This window comes from Pelodiscus sinensis, chromosome 21 (genome assembly GCF_049634645.1).
Source record: "Pelodiscus sinensis isolate JC-2024 chromosome 21, ASM4963464v1, whole genome shotgun sequence".
Classification (NCBI taxonomy): domain Eukaryota; kingdom Metazoa; phylum Chordata; order Testudines; family Trionychidae; genus Pelodiscus; species Pelodiscus sinensis.
Genome location: NC_134731.1, coordinates 23,937,217 through 23,958,802, shown reverse-complemented (window position 1 = coordinate 23,958,802; position 21,586 = coordinate 23,937,217). Strand labels below are relative to the sequence as shown.

Here is a 21,586-nt window from a genome sequence, read left to right as displayed (position 1 = left end):
GTCAACTCTAATTCAGTACCAAGTCATCTCTTAAAATAGCCACAGCTGATAACGTCATAGCTTACATTTGACACTGTTTTGCTGATGAATTGGCATTTACTGCCTGCCATGCAGTGGGAACTCTCCTCTGTCAGATTATAAACAATCTCTGCAGAGTGCCAGAAGCCCACAAAGATTTTTCATTGTACCATGACTCGGTGGACCATAAAGGCTCGTGGTGAATGCTTTATAAATCTATTTTAAGTGGGATAGGCAATCTCTGATGTTAGTCACACTGTAATTTTTGAAATTATTTGGGGACCAGAGCTGGCTGAATGCTGCAAAAATCAGACCAATTCCAGACATTCCATTGATTTTTAAAATTGAACTTGTTTCTGTCACCCTTGCTCCTCATGTACACTGGCTGGTGCAGCTGGCTTTTTGTTGTGTGGTTTGATTTGTTTTAGACATGAGGAGCCAGTAAATACCTCAGATAAACTCTTTCTCACTTTACTGTGCACAGAATAGTAAAGGAAGTCAATGCAAAGTTACATAGATCTAGTCCAATAAATGGAATAGTTGGCACAGACAATATAATAACACCTACACTTAGGACAATACACAAGATGTCGATTTTAAGAATATGAATATACATGTGCTTATTTCTATAAATCACATGCAGTTCCAATGCTAAGACCAGGGGTGGCCCTAGACTTGCTGCCAGCAATTGGCACCCTAGGCGAACCATGCAATCGGCGCGCGCCCTCCCACCCCCACCCCAAGGGCAGATATCGACTGAGGGTTTTGGTTCTGTGCTGGGAAGAGGGGGGCTGGGGATGGAGTTCTGGGGGCCAGGGGGTTGGGGATGGAGTTGGAGTTCTGGGGCTGGGGGCCAGGGGGGCTGAGGATGGAGTTCGGGGGCTGGGGGCCGGGGAGAGGGAACAGGGTGCCAGTTGGGGGAGAGATTCCCCTGCACCCGTCTCCTCCCAAGATTCCCCCCTCTCCCCCCAGAGAAGCCAGCATGTGCCTCTCCCAAGGCGACCCCCTCTCCAGCGGGGCAGGGGAACCTCCCCTGTGTTCCTCCTCCCCCGGGGCCGACCCCTCCCCCCCTGGCGGGGCAGGGGAAACCACCCCCATGTTCCTCCTCCCCTGGGGCTGACAGCAGCACAGGGGAACCCCCCCCCCACCTCCACCCACGCGTGCTGCCTCTCCCAGGACTTACCCCCCTCCTGGTGCAGGGAAGCCGTGCTCCAGGTAAGGCATGGGAAATGGAAGGGGCAGGGTTTGGAATTTGACGCCCCATGCAACTTGGTGCCCTAGGCAGCTGCCTAGTTTGCCTATAGGTACGGGCCTGCCCCTGCCCCTGCCTCAGACCCTTATGATTTTCAGATGGGAATTCATGGCCTTTTTCTTTCTCCATGCGCAGAGGCGTCCACAATGCATTGGAACAGGTTCACCTGCTAGTTGCTGTGAGTAAGGTAGTGAGGCCACCTTACCCAATCCCTCCCACTGATTAGGTTTTTACTTCTGTATTTATACTTGACTTGATCATTCTAATAATACCTTCCAATTAACTGCATGTTGTGTAAGGTACCTATTATGCCAATATTTGGGGTACATCCTGCTAGTCAGGATGTTGCAAAACTAAGCGCTTAATTAACAGTTTTATGGCTGTATCTGGAATGTTTTGCTCATCAAAAATGGGATGTACCAGGTTGTTTCTGGTCGTCTTGACATGGTTTCACAGTATCATGCAGTCTCTGCATGATTGTGCAAAGCATTCCTGCCTCTCACAGCTTCCCCTGCGTCGTCTGTGTGCTTACGTGCACCAGACTTGAGACAGCTCTAGGATTTGCTTTGTTAGAGACCGTACTTTGGACAAGGCCAGGGCCAGGATATTGTTGTTCAGGTCAAGGGAGGGCCGTCCAGGCTCCCCTACCCTTTTACAGAGATGAAGCTTTGCAGAAAGGGCAGCCTCCGTGACGGGGAAGGGGTGCATTTTTGGCATCCTGCTAGGAAACAGAAATACCAGGTGCCTTGTGAGGCAGTGTAGCTTAGTGCATAGAACACTGGACTGGGTTCAGTTCCTGGCTCTGCTACTCACATGCTGGGTGACTTTGAGCAAGCCATGTCCCCTGCTCAGTGCCTCAGTTTCCCCATCTGTAAAAGAGGCATGACGGCACTCACCTCCTTTGACATATGTTGATGAAGAGTACTATGTAATGATATGACCAAATACTTCTAACTGTTGTTTTTTAATGATCTGTTTCAAATTTATTTGTAATCTGCTTTCAAGTACTTGAGCAGAAAGTAATTTGACAAATTTATCCTCCCTCAACACTTATGGGATAAAAGGCGAGTGCTGTAGGTTTGAGAGACCCAGAAGCATGTGCATAGAGTCCGTTCTTCCTTCTTTGAATTGATTCTAGAACAGACTTCTAACAAATCTCATGGGGTCATTCCCCAAATGTACGTTTCTTGTGAGAGCAAGTATTTTATGGGCAATAGATTTGAAATGCTGACTCAACCTTGAATGTGGCGCTGTAGTAATTAAGCAGATGTTTGTCTCGTTCATTGCTGTGTATCTGTTATAGAGAATGTGTGTCTGTCTGCAAGTCTATTTACTCAAGAATTTCTCCTAAACGGTAAGAGCTAGGGCCACCAAATTTGGTATGTAGCTTCCTCTTCTCCTAACGTAAAGCAAGGTCAGGGTTTGGTGGTGCCAGGACAACTGGAAGCCCTGGCAGAAGGACAGTTTTACATAACATGCAAAGGGACGGGCTGCTCTTGCAAGGGACGTGATATGAGAGTGGCCCCTGGGGGCAGCCACAGCATCAAGGGAATGGTCAGCAGGGCTGGGGCTCTGTCTTTTTGTCTGCTACCAGAAAAGATAAGTGGGGGCCCCCTTGCCCAGCCTCTGCCAGCCCCTCCTCCTCCAGGAGGGAGGAAGAGAGCCCCTGCTGCCTGCCTTGCCCCAGGCTGGGAAAGTGCCTGGGGGGAAAAACCACCTCCAGGGAGAAGCCAGTGCCCACCCTCACCCTCCTGCCCCCAGCCGCCTGCATCCCCCACTCCGCTCTGCCAGCCCCTGCCCTGAAGGACCTTGGCAATGCTAGGTAAGTCTGCTAGTTTAGCTGTATTTGAAGGAACTTAAGAGCAGACCATCAAATTAATGCCATTTTAGTCCATTTTTAATTTAGTTCCCTTTGCTAACCCTGATATGTCCCCAGTTTAGGGCTAATTATCTAGTTGGGCAGGATGTTTGAGATAATTCGTAGGTATTGGGTCAGAGTGTTCCAATGAGGCTTCCTGCAGAGGATACCGAGAATGATTGGAACTGGGGTTAGGACGCTCGGTCCCCAAAGATGTGACCTTCAAGCCAAGTGGGTGAAATTGACTGTTCTACCTGTTTAGAGGCTAGCTTCCTTGTGACAACTAGTTCTGCGGCTCTGGAGTGAATGGATACTTTTAGGTATGAACCACTTATAGTTACTCAGTTATGTAGACCAGTGTGGATTATTTGAGCTTTGCCACATTCCCCAATCCATTGTCTTCACTTTAATTCAACTGAATGTTGTTCGTTTTCCTGCTGACGGATGACATACACCATGACCTCGGTCCAGGATATAGAGGAAGCTCTCTTAGTTTATGTAACTACCTGAACAACCCTATAGATCTAGGGGAGAATGGTCATTTTTACAAAATAGACATAACATCATAGAACACTAGAACGGGAAGGGACCTTGAGAGACCATCAAGTCCAGTCTCCTGCCCTCAGAGCAGCACCAAACACCGTCTAGATCAGGGCTACTTGGCCCGGGGCCCATTTGTTTGCGGCCTGCAGTGCAGTTTGGGTTTATGCTCAACACGCAGCCAACGGATGCGATCCTTTTGAAAATGACCTCCACTGGGAACACGCTCCACAACGATGAGTCAATATAAAGGTCTTCTGTTGATATATGTTTTTGTAGTTAAATTCCTGGATTGTCATTGCTCATTAAAAGTGCTGTCTTATGGGTGGAAATCAGGTAAATATTGCATTTTATTAATATCAGCAGAACTGACTTAAATGGGGCCTGCGTGTTGTGTAGTCTTGCCTTAATCTTTGTATTCATGCCCATCAGTGTGAATCAGCTATTTGCATATATTTACATATATATTTGCATGTATGTGCAACCACACTTAAGTTGCAGCCCTTGGCATAGGCTGTAAGTGTCATTGTGGCTCTCAAATTTGAGTAGTCCTGATCTAGATCATCCCTGATAGATGTCTACTCAAACTGCTCTTTAATATCTCCAGAGATGGAGATTCCACAGCCTCCCTAGGCAACTTATTCTAGCATTTAACCACCCTGACAGGAAGCTTTTCCTAATGTCCAACCTAAACCTTCCTTGCTGCAATTTAAGCCCATTGCTTCTTATCCTATCATCAGAGGCCAAGGAGAATAATTTTTCCTCCTCCCCTTTGTAACACCCTTTTATATACTTGAAGGGTTGATACTTAACATGCTGTATACCTTGTCTATATTCTCATTGTCCTAAGAGAAACTTCCAAAAACAAGTAAAAAATGCCAGCACATGTCCAGTTCTAATGGCTCGTATAGGCATACTCTGAGGCCTGAATTGTTTGCTTTTTCTCACTAGGTGAATGTTCCAAGGCACTTACCATTCAAAATTGGGAGGATAAAGGATGTTGCATGTGGAGGGACAGGCAATGCTATTGTAAATGGTGAGTGCATTTTTGCTGCTACAGACTCCAGTTGCATGTAATAATGTGGGAGAGGACCCTGGCTGCTATACTATTGGTATGACTTTTACAGATGTCTGACATGATTGACATTCAGACGCTTTATAAGCTGTTATTTTAAGGATTAAATGGGTTGTTTGTATTGAAATACTTAGCCCTAGAAGAAGTTCCTGAAGGTCAGGGCTGAGGCATGTTTGTACAGGGAGTATGCACTGCTTTTGCCTTAGCTGTATCTATATGATTTAATTCTCCCACTCTGTCCATCTGGCAGCTTTCACAAGTACTGAACTTGAAGAATTCTTTTTGAAGGCCCACTATCGTAGGTCTTAGTCGCAAATCTAAGAGGGTAGGAATGCTGAGATATTAAAGTGACTCTGTATGCTATACCTTGGGCACTGCAAGCCCATTATATCTGAGACAAACTGGAAACACTCAGTTTTCATAATGCAAAGGAAATATAATCCAAGGAAAATTGGCTTTAATACCAAAGTTAGAGAAAATTCAAATGCAGGAAGGAGCCAAATGGAAACACATTGTGTTTTGCCAACCCTAAAGAAAAAGAAAATAGCCATTTGGTCCTAATTAGCTTTCTGAGGCTGTATTAATTTCATAAGAGTGACTGTACTTACAGATTTTTTTTATTGTAATGCAGAAGAAGGAAATGTTTTTGTCTGGGGATATGGAATTCTTGGGAAAGGACCAAACTTGATGGAAACAGCAACTCCAGAAATGATCCCACCCACACTCTTTGGTTTGTCAGACTTCAGTCCAGATACCCGGGTTTCTCGCATTCGCTGTGGACTCAGCCAGTTTGCTGCACTGAACAGTAAGTTTCAAGGCCATGGGTCAGTGGTGAAGTTTGAACCCCTTAAAAAAATCTTACTGAGAGGTTTGTTTCTAAAACAGGCTTCTTAAATATGAATCTCAAAAATACCATGCTGAAACAGTGCAAGGGCTTTTATGCTTTTGGTCAGACTGTGTCAATGACAGATGGCAACCTAGCCTCTATAGACATTGCTGTAATAAATTCTTAATCTGGGTTCAGTAAAACAGATCTGTCCTCCTTCCCTCTGCTTCCTGATGTGCAAACAGCCCAGATTTACTTCCATTCCAATACCACCATGCTGCACAGTGTGTTTTTGTAATCAAAAGGTTATAAGAGTTGCTAGAGTGCAAAAGAATTATCTTAAAACACAGTTAATTCTTTCACATTTTTAAAATTATTTTAAGGTGAGACCTTAAGTCTCAGTTTTTATTCCACAGAGAATGTGTGCAAGTTGAGCCAATTAACCTAGTGTCTGAAGCAGAAAAACTACAGCATCACAGTGCAAATACAGACATGACATTCTTAATTACCCTAATGCTGTTGCTGTCATAAACGAAGCTTGTATGTGAAGAAAATATTGTAGTTTGAAAATGAAAACCTGTTAAATCACAAAGGTCAGTATAAATGCCAGCAGAGGATAGCTACTACGGACCAAGAATAAAAGCTTACCTCAATGACAGCTCTACAGTGATGGGTAAAATATTTTGATATTAGGCTGAAATATAATATTGGTTTGGAATTGCGCTGTATGCAAATAGGATAAATGTTTTCTAGCCCTTCCTGTCTCCTTCAAATGACACCCCAGACAAGGAGAACATACTGTATGGCTTTACGGAGTATGTCATTGTACCAGGATGGATAACATTTTTCAAGGCACCTAAGCCATGTCTGAAAATGGGACTCTGGAGCTTAAGTCCCCTTGAGTTTCAGTGAGACATAAGTGCTTGTCTACATAAAGTGAGATGGGGTGCTTTATACTGGTGGTTTTGGTCTCATACAGGAATAGCTATAAACCAGTAGAACTGTGTCTACCCATGGGATTCTTCCTCTAACTATTTCAGTTTAAAAAAATCACGCTCCTAATTGAAATAGCTAGGCCTTTTCTATCTAGAATTCTTTCACTGGTATATGTAATTTTGGAAATGGGGATTCAGGCTTCTAAGTCACCGTAGCTTGGCAAATTTTACCCAAGACCTCTCCAGGGCTGTGTCTAGACTGCAAGCCTCTTTCGAAAAAGAGCGTCTAGACTGCAAACAGTACTTTCGAAAAAGCAAGCCACTTTTTCGAAAGAAAGCAGCGAGTGAGTCTGGATGCTCTCTTTCTAAAAAGCCCTGTTGGCATTCAAGAACGCCTTTTTTCGAAAGAGCACTTTCGAAAAAAGGCGTTCTTCCTCGTGAAATGAGGTTTACTGCCGTCGAAAGAAAAGCCGCGTTCTTTCGATTTAATTTCGAAAGAACGCGGCTGCAGTCTAGACGCAGGTGATGTTTTTTCGAAAAAAGGCTACTTTTTTTCGAAAAAACCCCTGAGTCTGGACACAGCCCAGATGTACTGGATACAGTTTTTTGCTCTACACGTATTGAAAGACACCGTTCCTAAGGTACAGATTTATCAGCTGGAGTGGTCTGGATTTCACTGTCTTTGCTTACCTCGCTCACTGTGGCTGTTGCTCTGATGCCTAAAGTTAAACATCTTGATGGTCACATCGCTGCTGTCTGTCCTCACAGCTCCTGTTTTGTTTCTAAGACCGTGTGTGCAGATGTTGAGCCTTTCTTTTGAAAATGAGGACCTGGAGCGTCCATTGACTTGAGCATTTGCTAGTGGACTCTGCCATGGTGTTCTTTCAAACAGAATCCTGCACTGGAGCTGTCAGTTGTGGGAGAAGAGAGTCAGACAGAAAACTTTATTTGCCTCTCTTCCCTAAGCTTCTCTGGACAATATTTCTTTATCAAGTGTTCTCTTAACTAACCTTACAGAACCTGGGTTTTTTTCTCGTCCTGGATTATCTTTGGCTATTGACTAGAAGGCTGTATCTTGATAAGCACAACATTTGCAACCTCCATCATAAAATTATTTTCTGCATAGGTAAAGACCCTTTTAAAGGCAATCTGACCTGGGCTTTTTGCTTATTGCAGACAGAGGAGAGCTGTTTGTGTGGGGCAAGAATATAAGAGGATGTTTGGGGATTGGAAGAATGGAAGACCAATATTTCCCATGGAGGGTAAGTACATGACATTCAAGCACAAATATGACAGAGTTAAACATGCTCTATCAAAAGGTACTACAAGTAGGATAAGTGCCTGGTTTTGGATCTTGGCTTTGAAAATAACATGAAAACTTCAAATGCACAGTGATCTTATCCATTCCTCCTTGAAGATTCTGACCAGAAGAGTCAGATCAGAGCTTTATTTTGTCTCCAGTATATGTTCTCACCTTTTATAGTTAGTCTATACAGTACCAGGGGAATGATGAGACTTGAGCTCTAGTTGAGTGGACTGTATACCAAAGAACTGAGTACCAAGTGTCAGAGTCAAGCCCTGTCCAACAGACACGGCGGACGAAGGTGAGATCAAATCTTGTTTAAATTAAAGAAAAAATCCCCACGCCTGTGTTTGCGGAGCATCAAGTTGGACAGTGGCCTGTGACGCTCGGGTTCCTGTGTAAAGCAACTTGTTAGGCTTCTATAGCAAAGCTTCCACAGGCACATGGCATAATTGTCTAACTTAATTGCCTGTGTCAGCCATCACGTTGCATGCACGTAGTTTTTGACATATAAAAAACAGAAAAGCAAGAGAAAGAAAAAACCTTTTAAAGCAGCAGGGATACTTTCCTGCAAAAGTGCAGTTAAGTGAGGAAAAGCGTTTGTAACTTTTGATCATTAAGGTTTGCTACACATTATTCTATAGCAGTGGTTCTCACACTTGTTGATCCACGGCTCACCCCGCTCAACACAAACCTTTCTGCAGAGCACATGCCAACCACCCAGGATGACAAAATGCATTTGCTATCTCTAAATTCCTTAAAATACTAAATTCATATTAGGCTGCTGGAACATAAAAAATGTAGCTATAACCTAAGGGGACACATTAAGGAAATATTCATCAGGATCATTAACTAGATTAAGTACTTTATTTAAAATGAAGTTGGGTAAACTAACTTGATAAAGTTAAAATTAAATATTAATTTATGACCATACAAAGGTTCCAACGTTGTCTTTTTTTTTATGGCAGGGGTGAGGAAACTTTTTAGGGTCAGGGGCCACTGATCCACAGAAAAATCAGTCAGGGGTCACGCAAGTGAAAGCAGAAAACCAAAACCCCACACTGATGTGGCCCTGATTGAGACACCTCACTCTAATTGCGCTCCAGCCCCATGGAGTGTGGGGGGAAATGAAGGGAAGATTAACTCTTGTGGAGCCTCGGGGCTAGTAGATTTTATAGGCCCCCTAGTCTCTGGGATATGGCCAAAATAAGGGGTTCATTGTCTGGGAGACGACTGCCAGGGAGCAGGCTAGTGTAGAGTGTGGGGCATAGCGGGTCTGGGCAGGAGGAGTCTGGGCATGAGGGGGATGACAGGTGCTTACCTGGCTCTGCACACACTGCTGCTTCCAGGCACTGCCCCCAGCGGGGGGGAGGGAGAGTGGCAGTGGGGGGACATCCCCCCACCCCCATGATCTCATCCAGCCTGCAAAGCTCGGAGCTTCCCCTCTCCCACGCCAGTGGGAAGCTGGCGCTGGCACTCCCAACTACGCATGGGTGGGGGGGCCGCAGGGCTGGGGCGCCAGTGCAGGCTCCCTGCTGCAAGGGAAAAGGGAAGCCCTGAGCCTGCGGCCCATTTGCAAGACAGTCGGTCCACGGACCACACTTCGAGAGCCACTGTTCTGTAGTATGTAATCCAGCCACTTGCCTCTGTGGCAAGCTGCAATCTGTACGCCAGCGTCTCCCCTCAGTGACCAGGTGGGGGAAGGACTCAGGCTCCCTAACTTTGGCAGCCAGGTTCTGCTCTTCCTCCAACATCTGCTGCCTACTTCCTTCTTGTCCTTCATATCAGGACCTCAGTCTGGAGCTCCCCTCGCCCTGCCCAGCACTGTTTGATTAAAGGTATGCTCCAGGCAGAGCCTGACTGCTCTGCAGCCCTTCTTATATGTCCCCTCCCTGCCCCCAATTGGCTGCCCTACCAAGCTGCCCCCCTATTTATTGAGGTTCTGCACAGCTTCTCTGAGGGCTGCTTAGCTTCTCGTCTTCCCAGTGTGGGGCTAGTTGACACTAGCTAAAATGTTAGCTACTGTCCCCCTGAATGCTCAATGACCCCCCCCCAACCTAGCATAACAATAGAGCAATATTTGGCCATTAGCAGCTATTTCCTTTCTCACTGAGGACTCTGCATATTTGAAGCTCTAGTATTCAGCTGTTCTTAAAGTGAAAGACCTCAGTATAACTTGAATAATTAACCTGCTTATATTCACAGTTCAAAAAACCAGCCTTTAACCCTGACAAAATGTGAAGACTATTCCATATTTGGAGGCATCTCCATGGCTTTAACTATTTATCTGTCCTCGGTGATGAGCTATGCCAACCTGTGTGGTGCTTAAACACGTCCTCTTCATGTGCTCTAGTCAGTGCCCCTTCCACACACAGTGCTGCTTTCAGGACAGATGGGCAGGGACCACAGTCCCCTGCATTTCCCAGCAAGCTGGTGGAACTGAAGCCTTGTTGGAGTTTGAGCTTTCAGCTCACTCCATAAATGCTTTGTGTTTCCATGGAAAAATACTAGTCTGCACTAACAGCTCATGTGTGAGCCTGACCTGTGCTTTACAGCACGATGATGAATTCTGTAGGGATTTCTGTGTTTCTTTTTTTGCCTGCAGTTGGAGCTGACATTTCTTCAGTCTAATCTCACAATTCCCTTCACTGAACCCTGTCACTCAGTTGTTTTATATCTTGAACTTGTAAGTAGCACACAGCGTGGCTGGGCTGGAGGCATGCACACATGGCCTAAGGAACCTGAAAGCAAACTTTTTTTTTCTGTTCCAGGTGACAATACCGGGTGAGGTAGTTGATGTGGCTTGTGGAGTTGATCATATGGTAACTCTGGTGAAATCATTTATCTAGCAGCCATGCTGTGCCTCAGCTGTTCTTTGAGAGCCCAGGGATTGGATGGGAAAGATGAACCCTGATCACTCTCAGTAAGGAGAAGTCTGAATGCAGTAATACGTCACTGAACAGGAGTGCACGCTGCGTGCGCACACACTGTGTGAAGAATCTCTGCTATGATTGGAACCTAACAGAGCCTCCAGCTATTTTGGGGAAGGAGCCTACCATTCCTCCCACAGCAATGTTGGAGATGAGCTTGTCTAACATTTTTAATTGGCTGCTGAGAAGAGTCCAGCCATCCTGGAGCCAAACCCACAGGCACAAATGCTCTAATGTGTAAGGATTAAGGGCAGAAGGAGAGCTGTTTTATGACCATTTCACTGTGTTTTCCTCCATGAGGAAATTGCCCTCCGTAGTATTATATGCACGCACTTGGACAGGCGGTAGAAATCTAAATGGGTATACATCACTGTTTTCGCTTTCAGTGTGAGATATTATAGCCAGCCATGCTTCCTAAAGGGAAGGTTATATTATGGGATGAAATAAATTCATGCTAAGCCAGCCTATTCTTCGGTGTCTGTTATCAGTCCTGCACCGTTGGACCCACGTTTGTGATTACACTGGAAACAGAGCTGTGCTATGCAGCATTTCACCTCCCTGTGAATGGATGAAGATGGAGCCCAGTCTTGCTCCATTGTACACAGAGGGTTCCATTCCTCCAAAGTGTTAGTGCTCCACCATTGGACTTAAAAAAGCAAATTCCTTCGGTTCTACCTGCAGATCGGTGTGAGCGTCCCCCTCGGTGTGATTTATATGCTGAGGAGTGGGAGGAAGGTGAATGTTAAATAAGCAGTGACCTTTAGGTATGACTAACAGTACAGCAGCTTAGGTATGTGCTACAGTTGTACTGCTGTAGTGCTGATGCTTCCTTGACTGACAGGAGGTTTTTCCATTGATGTAATTAATCTACCATTGATCACACCAGGAAATGGCAGACAGCTAAATAGTGACAAGTTTTTAAAGGGTTTATATACAAATGCTAAATAGTAAGATGGGTGAACTGGAGTGTCAGTGAATGAAGATATTGATATAATAGGCATCACAGAAATGTGATGGAATGAAGATCAATGGGACACAGTATCCCTCTATTGGCTGGGTACACATCGCCTCAAGATGAGATACAGAGATAAAGTTTCTGGATGCCTTAAATGACTGCTTCTTGGAGCAGCTGGTTCTGGAATCCACAGGAGGAGCAATAGTTCTTGATTTAGTCCTCAGTGGAGTACAGGATCTGGCCCAAGAGGAGAATTTAGCAGGACAGTTTGGAAATAGTGGCCATAATATAATTTGACATCTCTGTGGTGGGAAAAACACCACAGCAGCCCAACTCTGTGGCATTTAAATTTCAGAAAGGGGAATTACACAAAAATGAGATTAGTTAAACAGAAATTCAAAGGTACAATGCCAAAAGTAAAATCCCTGCAAGCTGCATGGAAACTTTTCAAAGACACCATAATAGAGGCTCAAATGTATATCCCAAATTTAAAAAACACAATAAGAGAACCAAAAAAGTGCCTGTGTGGTTTAACAACCAAGTGAAAGAAATGAGAGAGAAAAAGGCATCATTTAAAAAGTGGAAGTTAAATCCTGGGGAGGAAAATATACAGGAGTATAAACGCTGTCAAATGAAGTAATATAATAAGGAAGGGCAAAAAGGTATTTGAAGAACAGCTAGCCAAAAACTCAAAGTTCTTCTTTGCAAGATGTCCCTGTGGGTGCTTCACATCAGGTAGCGGCGCGCCCTCCTGCCATGGATCGGAGTCTTCTGAGCAGTGTCCCTGGAGCTGTGCAGGCACAGATCCCAAGCCACACACTCTGTGTGTTGGCATTGTGCATGTGCCAGCTCCTTTCTCTCCCCTTCCCCCCACCCATTCCTTCTCTGTCTTCTGCCAGAAACGGAGCTCTGCATGTTCCTGACCTTGTTCTGTTTAGTTAGATAAGTAACCATGTTTTCATCTCTGTCAGCTACTTAATAGTTCTCCTTCCCTGTTCTAAACAATAAAACCTTTTCTCCCCTCACCCCCAGTTAGACAGGGGTTAGTTTTAGCATTCTGCCCGGTTCACTGGGATTTAAACGCTGCTCTTCAAGCAACAATTCCATTCCAGTGTCAGACACTCACGATGTGTCCGCTGCTTCGGGGAAGCACACGTCTCTCAAAAGTGCCCCCATTGCACACAATTGAAATCAAGAGCCAGTCATGACAGAGACCTAGGGCTCATACTTACATTACTGGAAAAGCCACTGTGCCCTGCTTCTGACCCAGGACAAGGCTCCACGACCACTCAGGCACGTAGAGAGAAGCCTGCTGAAAAGCAAGCCTCCTCATTACCACAGAACCTGACGGCACCGAAAAAGCATTCACCAACATGGGTGTCGAGAACAGCCATGGCCTGGCCCCTCAGTACTTACGATGCACTGGATGTCTCCACCACCACAGCAGGGCCGGGTTTACAGAATACCCATGCGGAGGCCACAGGCTTTAAGTTGCCTGCCTCGCATATAAGGGCAGCATCGGGCACCAAGGATGCCGCCTCAGCACCACGAGCACTTCCGGTGCTGATCACGATTCCAACCATGGCACCATCAGTACCTGCAGCACAGAGACTTGCTCATTTCTTTCACTTTGTATTCCAAAGTACTAGCTGTTGTCATTGCTTACTTAAGACAGCAAAACATTATTATATCCCTTAGTGGGATGATTGTCCCTTCGAAGTGGGAATGGTGTCCCCAGCCTCTGTTTGTCGGAGGCTGGGAATGGGGGGCAGGGGTAAGATCACTTGATGATTCCCTGTTCTGTTCATTACCTCTGGGGCATTTGGCATTAGCCACTGTTGGAAGACAGGATATTGGGCTAGATGGACCTTTGGGCTGACCCAGTATGGCTGTTCTATGATCCATAGGTCAGCCCTATAGCACACTGTAGCCGCTATGTTGCACAGGGCATGATTTTTATGAAGTTGATTTCATTTTTAGTTGAAGACCACCAGGCCTTCCTCTGCGCATAACTTTCACTAGCTCAGACTCCCTTATATTCAGAAGTGGTGGGTTACATTACACAAGCTGAGTGTCTCTCTCCATATCTTTAAACATCAAAGGAGGATGAGAGCCACTAATTCTGGACGACTCCAATCCTTCTTGCCACCTTCAGTTGCTTAGGTATGTCTGCTAGCTTAAAAACTTTGCTCCCCAAAACATTCCCTTATGCAAATATGGCTCTTAACTTTTGAACTTCCAGAGGGCTATGCTGTGGAGGAACTGCTTGTTCCTGCTTTAGTGGTGTGTTTCCTGAACTCCAAATAACCCTTGCAGCACAGCAGCAGGAGTTTATTAATGAATGATACTGGAGATGCTAACTGTCACCATACCCAGAGCTGAACTCAATCATTTTCTGCCTCTGTCTAGTATTTCTCTCATTTGATGTACTTCAGCAGATTCATTAAGTGAGGGTCTCCTATCAGGTTTCCAGTATCTATTAGCATTGAGCATTATTATTGTTTGTATTAGGATAGGACATAGGTTCTCCATTCATGCACAGGACTTCACTGCACTTGGTCCTGGACAACAGAACAAAAAGGTGAGCCTTGTCCCCCAAAGGAATTACAGATTAAGCTCTTCTCTTTTTGGGGAGCACTCAAAGTTACTCTAAATGCAATTTTAATGTAGATTAAACTTCACAAAACTGCTGCCTGGATGCTCTTATTCTGAATTAAAATACCTTTAATTCACTTCCAGAGTGAATTGGACCAGACCAAATTAAGCCCCCTGAAATTATGAATATACATCCACACAAGGGCTTAGTGTGCTCTAAGTCAGTGTTTCTAAACCAATGGTATGAATACTCTTAGGGGTACTCGAGAGAAGTCTGGGAGGTATATCAACACAACTGAAATTTGGAGGAAACTGAATTTGTGTTTGTTTTACAGTGTTCTATTATTTTTGTACTTTTTACACCCAAAAATTTCTTTGCCAGCCTGCGTGTGATTAAGTTGTTATAACAAATGTGTTGCAATGGTAGAAACATTTTTTGCACATCTGAAAACTGTAGGTGCTGGGGGTACTTATAATTTTTTTTAAAAAGGAGTACTTTCTCATCTTTTTTATAAACACTGTTCAAAGTAATCCACTTTCAATTCACACCTCTAGTTAATGTGGATTAATTTTGTTGTGTGTCCCTGTGTCGACAAGCTATTAGCATAAGACAGATAACAGCACAACATAGATGGGGGAGCGCAAGGACACTGAGACAATAGACTCCTAAGGATAACTGTGCTCATCCTTAACCCCTAACTCCTCTACACAGCTCCCTGAATGCTGCCTTTTGCCCAGGCTCCAACATGCAGCTCTACCCAGAACTGCCAATTTTGGTACCATCTGTGCTCTGCCTCTGCCCTCTTCCCCCTGGGGGTGGGCGGAGTGGAATTGAGGTGCTAAACCCCTTTGGAAGTCTCACCATCTAGTGAGGCTCCTGTTTTCGGAAATCTCAGTCCTCATAGGATGCCAGTGGAGTCACAAATGTACCAGAACAGGGTGGATTTGGGAAGCCTGGCAGAAGTAGCATTGCGAAGCTCAGGAGTGAGGGTATAAGCACGTGGCCCAAGCCTGGGGGTAGCAAACGACACAGCCTTTGTACCTCTGGACATGCTAGAGCCCTAGACTACATTGGGCACGACATCACCTGAATTCCTTCCAAGCTGTGCAGTGAGCACAGCAGTCCCTGCTGCAGATGGCTGTTCCTGTCTCTCTCCTACACACAATGTATCCCGTCAGTAAACCCTCATACAATCATGCATCTATCCAGCCAGCTCTTACCCACCTCTAAGCTGCACTCTCCAGCTCCAGGTTTTATAGGGATGATGATTGCTCATTGGTTTTGATGCCACACGACCCTAAGATTCCACATCTGCTAGCATTCAGCATATTTGCTTTGGACATTGCCTCCAAAGCTGTCTGTTCAGGCAGTGGGGCTGAGCCAGGGTTGGTTGGCATTCCCAGCTGCAGCACCTTCAAAGGTCTGCTCTGCAATTGGTTAGCCAACAGTATCAGCCTCTCCGTTTTGTGGGTAAACAGCCCAGCAGCAAGGAAAAAATGGCTAATATTTCAGAAAGCCCCTCCACTAGGGATAACTCACCACATTCTGCTCCTTCAAAGCCATCCAACCAAAAGTGGCACAGCTGGCAAACGCGAAGAACAACAGATTCTGCCATCTCCAGCTGAAGTGCAAATCTGAGAACAAGACATTACTGGGAAAGGTTTGAATGGACAATAACCAGAACGCTATTAGTAGCAGCAACTGTAGACGATAGCTCATAGCCTATAGGTGAGTGTGGACCATTAATACTCTATTGTAACGTAATAGTACCTTGGATTACCAGTCATGGGCTAGGAATTGTGCACATGCAGAGCAAAACAGCACTCCCACAAGAGGAAGCTATAGACTGACAATGCGACTGTATGGAGTGGCATGATAGAGGGACTGTCAGCACCCAGTTGACAAAATGGGAAAAACCTAACTCTAGAGCAGTGGTTCCCAAACTTTTCAGTATCATGCCCCCTTTTTGATTTTTGAGAAACCATCATACCCTTCTCCCCCCACTCTCCCCTCCTCCACCCAAAATAGCAGCAAAATTTGTTGAGGAAAAAAACAACACCTTAACGGGGCCAAAAGACAAAAATAGCGGCAAAACTTCTGGGAGGGGCTGGGTTGTTTCATGCCCCTCCAGTTTGGGAACTCATGCTCTAGTGTGTCCAAGCACCATAGAGAGCTTGCAGAAAGAACAGTTGAGAACTTTGCAGAAGGTTACTGCGATACTGAATTAACGTTTCCTATCACCTTGATAGGAAAACATGGCATCACCATTCTTAAATGGTAATGAAGCATCAGGCAATCAAGATATATTCATCTGGGAGTTCAAAGAAGCTTACATTAATTAGGTGCTCAGCTCCTTTTGCAAGTCAATGGGCATTTTAATAAATTCCCACAGGTCCTTACATACTAGATTACAGCAGTGCACTCACTCTCCTGAAAAAGACTTTGCCTGTAACTCGTGGCGTTATTTATCTTCTTTAACAATCCTTCACAATAGTGAAAGGTTTTGGAAACTACAGGTAAATGCATCTATAGTCTTTGGCTACGTCTATACTATGCGTTTTCTTTGCCAAAAATATACTAATGAGGGACTCATTTGCATATTTTCTGCTGATCAGTTTGGGTTTTTATTTGTTAAGATTTATGTGCAAAAACAAGCAGTGCGAACATTTTCTTTTTGCGCAAAAAAAATTTTCCCCACAAGATCCATGTGCAAAAAACGGATCGGCAGAAAATATGCAAATGAGTCCCTCATTAGCATATTTTTTGCCAAGAAAACTCGTAGAATAGACGTAGCCTTTTAGGTTAACTTTTTCAAAAATGCTCGAATATGTTGAGAGGCACAGTTTTTCCATGAAGAAGGCTGTGCTGGCTTGAGTGGAGCTGTACAGATCCAGAAACCGTATTAAAGTAGTGTTAACCCATCAGTGCTATTGACTTAAAAAACAAAAGCAAGACAATGGGTTTAGGCTGCCTCCCAGCCCGCTCCTGCGTGTGTGACAAAACTACTAGCATGAGAGCGAGCCTACTCCTCGAGGCCCTGCTCTGGAAAAGGGCAGCATCTCCCACGGTTAAATGTATTGTGTGACGGGTTACTCAGCCAGCTCCCGCCTTTGCTCTGACTTGATCAAACCTTGCTTAGAGAAATAAAGGGTGAAAGAAGCAAGAAAGCCGTTAGGCCAAGGGGAGCATCTTCGCCTTCCCAACTCGCCTCAGAATGTGCCTTTCCGGAACATTCAGTGCAATGTCACCCTGACAAGAACAGTTCCACACGAATCTCACAGGCTTACGTGTCCTTGCACATCTCTCGCCAAACTAGGGTTGCCAGATGGTTTCAACAAAAATACCGGACACACTTGACAGTACATCACAATCTACATGACATCTTATTTAGAAAATACCGGACGTTTATATTGTCTCAATTTGTTTCCTGAATAGAAAGCGCAAATACTGGACTGTCTGGTTCAAAACCGGCAACCCTACGCCAAACCACAGGCCAAGTGCTGGGTACTTTGGAGAGATGTGAGTGAGGTCATAGCTGCAGGCTCATCACAGGCCATGGGACTAGTGTTTGTTTCATGAGATGTGGCCAGGCTGCAGGGAAAAACGCTTTTCTTGTTCAACTAACTTGGTTACCAAGATCACTTCAGGATCTGGATACTACAGCACTTCTCACCCATTCCAGCCCTTGTCTCGGTTATGAGCTGTTGCCTTCCAAGTGCCATAATATTTCACCTCAGAAAAACTCTTTGATGTGAAGCTATGCAAAAAACACAAGCATAAATCACCTGACAAAGGCCACCAGGAGAGTAGCACTAGAGGTAAGCAGGTGAGGAACCTCAGGCTTGGGGGCTTGGTACAGCCCCTGGCTTACCTCGATCTGGCCTCCAAGGCTCAGGGCTCCCCTCCTAGCATTGGGGAGCCCGTACCTACTGAGGGACTGGAGCACACAAAATCTGCTAGACTGGGCCTACTAGGCTCTGGTGTGCGAGGGGAATGTGGGGAATGTCTTTCTGCTTCTCAGGGGGCCGCGTCAATGAGGGTTTGGAGGTTGGTTTGGGTTTTTTTTTGGCTTCTCACTTGTGTGCAGCCCCTGACTGATTTTTCTGTGGGTCAGCAGCCCTCCCCCCCGCCCCCCCGACAAAAAAGACAGGGGCAAGCCTGTTACTGGGTTCCTCTGTCAGCAGGGTGTATGTGGCCAGGCGTCGAAGAAACTGCCAGTCCCCTGCTTGGGTGAGTCCAGTTTCCCTCCCTGCTGTGGTGTCGCTCTCCACTGGAGCTTTGAGAAAGCCATCAGCACGAGAGGAGTTCACACAAGAACATGTCGTTTATCGTTATCTGGATACAGATCTGCCAGTCAGTGGTGGAAAAGCAGCTATTATTTCCTATCATCTGAGCACACAGGCTGGCTAAAGCCCAATGTGTCCATTACGTAAGGCAGCGGTCTATAAAAACAAAACAAACACTAATTATGAATGGAACAGTAGCTACTAAGCTCAAGGGGTAACACAACAGAGAATATAGCTCTATATAAATGTCAATGTCAGGTCATTTACAGAGCTGTGGTAAACAGCTGAATTAAGCCCTGCACTCACTTTGTGGAGAGCAATTTTTCCTAATACTATACCCTCAGGATAAACCCTGATTCATCTTTGTAAAACAACATAAGACACTGAATTTGACAGTGAAGATGCAGCGGGGACTTCTCCTGGGTTTAACGTGTGCCTGGGAAAGAGAGAAGAGGAATCTAAATATTCTGAAAGCTTCTGTGGTGTTTCTGGCTAACATGGCCATGGAGGTGGAGAGGAGACAGTGCAAACAAACCCCAGTGTTCCAGCATGAGTGGAGTCTTTCCTCGGGGGGAAAGGGCGAAGCCCTGCCATTTCCTCTTCATTGCCCCTTGGCTGCAGTTTTGCATTGGCTTTGAATCAGTGAGATCGGACTTGTACAAGCATGTGACTAGATGTAAAAGTCACCAATTAATGTACTCATGCCCCCGCCCCCATGGGCCAAGAGCTTAGTTGCAAAGAAGAGGAAAACCCATTTTTAAATGCACAGACATCAGATTCCCATTCCCAAACCATAAAACACTAAAACCTAACGTATTTATCTAAACTTTACCCTACTTACAGACTGTAAAGAGTCTTTTCTTGGAGTGAGACATTTTGTCTGCCCCCCTCAGAGAATATTTTGTTTGTCCCCCTCTGGAGAGAAACTGCTCAGGACAAAGGAGGGAAAACCCCCAAATTCCTTTGTTCCAGTTTGAAATTCCTACCTACATTTCTATTGGCTGCCTGTTACCTGGTTAGGTAAGGGACATAGTGAACCCCTTAGTCCCCAAGCTGCTGGCTAACCCTCATGGTCATGACCACCCCCGGTTCCTACAGTTTTCAGACACACAAAAATTTATTTCTCCCATTGCAATACATGTTTAAACAACTTAATCGTAGCAAAGACATTTTTGAGTGTAAAAGTACAAAAATAATAAAGCGCTGTAAACTTAAAACAAAAACTCAGTTTTCTCCAAAGGTCAGTTGTGTTGACATACCCCCCAGACTTCTCTCGAGTAGCCCTACGGGTACTCGTTCCACTGGTTGAGAAACACTGCTCTAGACAACCTGGCCTCCCCTCTAGTTTTCAGAGGTGCATCTGTCAAAGCCAGTGAGTCTCTTTGAGACTAGCATGAACAGCTGAGTCATGGAATCCGGTGGCAGCTATGGGTTCAATCTGAACAAGGCAAGGAGTTCTCCCCTCCGCTACAGGGCATTGCCAGGCGAATGAGTCAAAGGTGCAGAACAAAACAAAATTAACTGGAAAGAGAAATCCTCTTGCTGCAGACACGTGGGACATTGGTAAACGCACTCTCTCCTGTAGGCCTCTTGGCATCATCTCTGCCGATTCTCGCGAGGGCAGTATTAGTTGATGGCACAGATGAGTTTTTGGATAGAAGGTGAATTTCGTTCCTAGAATCAGGCCTGCCGATGGGGGAGGGAAGAGGGCAGTTGCCCTGGGGCCTGGAGATTCAAAGGGGACCCTACTTTCCCCTTTAAATCGCTGCAGGGGCGTCACACCACATGCTCCTGGCCACTCAAAGGGCTGGGTTGGCGTGGTGTGATGCACTCCGGGTGGCACAGAGGGCTGACTGGCTCAGCCCTGCCCCTCCCGCCTGAGGTCCCAACCTGCTGCTAATGCAGAGCTGGCCTCTCCACCCTGCCTGGGAGCCGTGGAGACTGACAGCACCCCTGCCTAGCATCTTGCTGAATTGAAACATGGCACACTTGGTTTGTGCACACACAATCCCCTCTCTGCATGCTGCTCAGGTGCCACCTACCAGCAAATCCAGCACCTCCCTCAACAGCACAAGTTCCAGGCCATGGTACAAGTTCCAGGGGTGTCAGGCATTATATCCTGCTGCAAATCTCGCATCCTATTGAGGTTATGTTATCAACACATCTGCAGTGGATTCCTTGTTTTCCTTCAATCTTCCACTCAGTAACTAAGATGGCTGATTTTCAATTGCCTTCTATTATCCATGCAGGATCAACCTTTTAAAAAAACGTTGGCTAAGAGGATACCAACAGAGGAAAGATTTTTACCTGTCAGAGGAACCCAGGTGTTGCAAAGTTTACATCCCCCTTCCTCCCAATGACTGATGGATTAAGTCTGTTTAGGAACACAGTTGGCAGTATAATTAACAATCTAGTCCCACAGCAGGGAGCTGAGGAGTTGTACAAAGGCAGGAATTGCTGCACCACTTTGTCCTTGGAAATAGCAAATTAGACAGCCATAAATACACCTGCAGTAGGGGCAGTGAAGGCACATAGGGAGCATCTTAAATTAGAAGAACCAAAAATAACCTACCTGATTTGCATTGATTAGCAAGAGTCATTTACTTGACAAATCCAGCTGTGCGTTCATCTTTGGCTTAAAATAGAGTGAAAACTCTTCAGGGCAGGAAAACGGTTCCCTCTAGTCCATGTACAGCTCCGAGCACAACAGGGCTCTAAGCCAGACTGTACAGGGGTTCATTTATTCACCCTGAAGACGATACACCACCACCAACTTGGTTTTGAAAATCCAAATCCTGGGGTGTGCAGTCAAATTGAATACTTCGGTAAGAGAGTGGGCTGGCAAGACTAGCAGATGCCATCCTTCAGTGATTCCTACAATAAAGCACAAGGATGAGCTCTGAGCGTTAGAGGATTAGTGAAAATTCAATCTCCCTGACTCATGCAGCCCATGGTGAATCAGCTGACACTTGGGAATCTAGTATCGCTAACTGCAGGGGTTTAATTAAAATG

The 21,586-nt window shown here is 45.4% G+C and overlaps 2 protein-coding genes across 5 annotated transcripts in view; one reads left to right on the top strand and one right to left on the bottom strand.

The window, feature by feature from the left end:
* The window catches only part of RCC1L (RCC1 like), a 36,082-nt gene extending 24,883 nt beyond the window's left edge, over positions 1-11,199 (top strand). For both annotated transcript variants that reach the window (XM_075904285.1, XM_075904286.1), the window contains exons 9-12: positions 4,620-4,704; positions 5,375-5,548; positions 7,681-7,766; positions 10,579-11,199. In XM_075904285.1, the coding sequence (XP_075760400.1) occupies positions 4,620-4,704; positions 5,375-5,548; positions 7,681-7,766; positions 10,579-10,656 (423 nt within the window). In that variant the 3' untranslated portion in view covers positions 10,657-11,199. The remainder of the gene's footprint in view (positions 1-4,619; positions 4,705-5,374; positions 5,549-7,680; positions 7,767-10,578) is intronic.
* Positions 1-21,586, bottom strand: part of CASTOR2 (cytosolic arginine sensor for mTORC1 subunit 2) — a 240,379-nt gene that overhangs the window by 15,600 nt on the left and 203,193 nt on the right. For 2 of the 3 annotated variants that reach the window (XM_075904288.1, XM_075904289.1), the window contains exon 9: positions 7,195-7,411. In XM_075904288.1, coding sequence (XP_075760403.1) covers positions 7,195-7,411 — 217 coding nt within the window. Of the gene's footprint in view, positions 1-7,194; positions 7,412-18,434; positions 21,449-21,586 lie in introns of those variants that run through there. The other variant, XM_075904290.1, reaches the window with a different exon arrangement.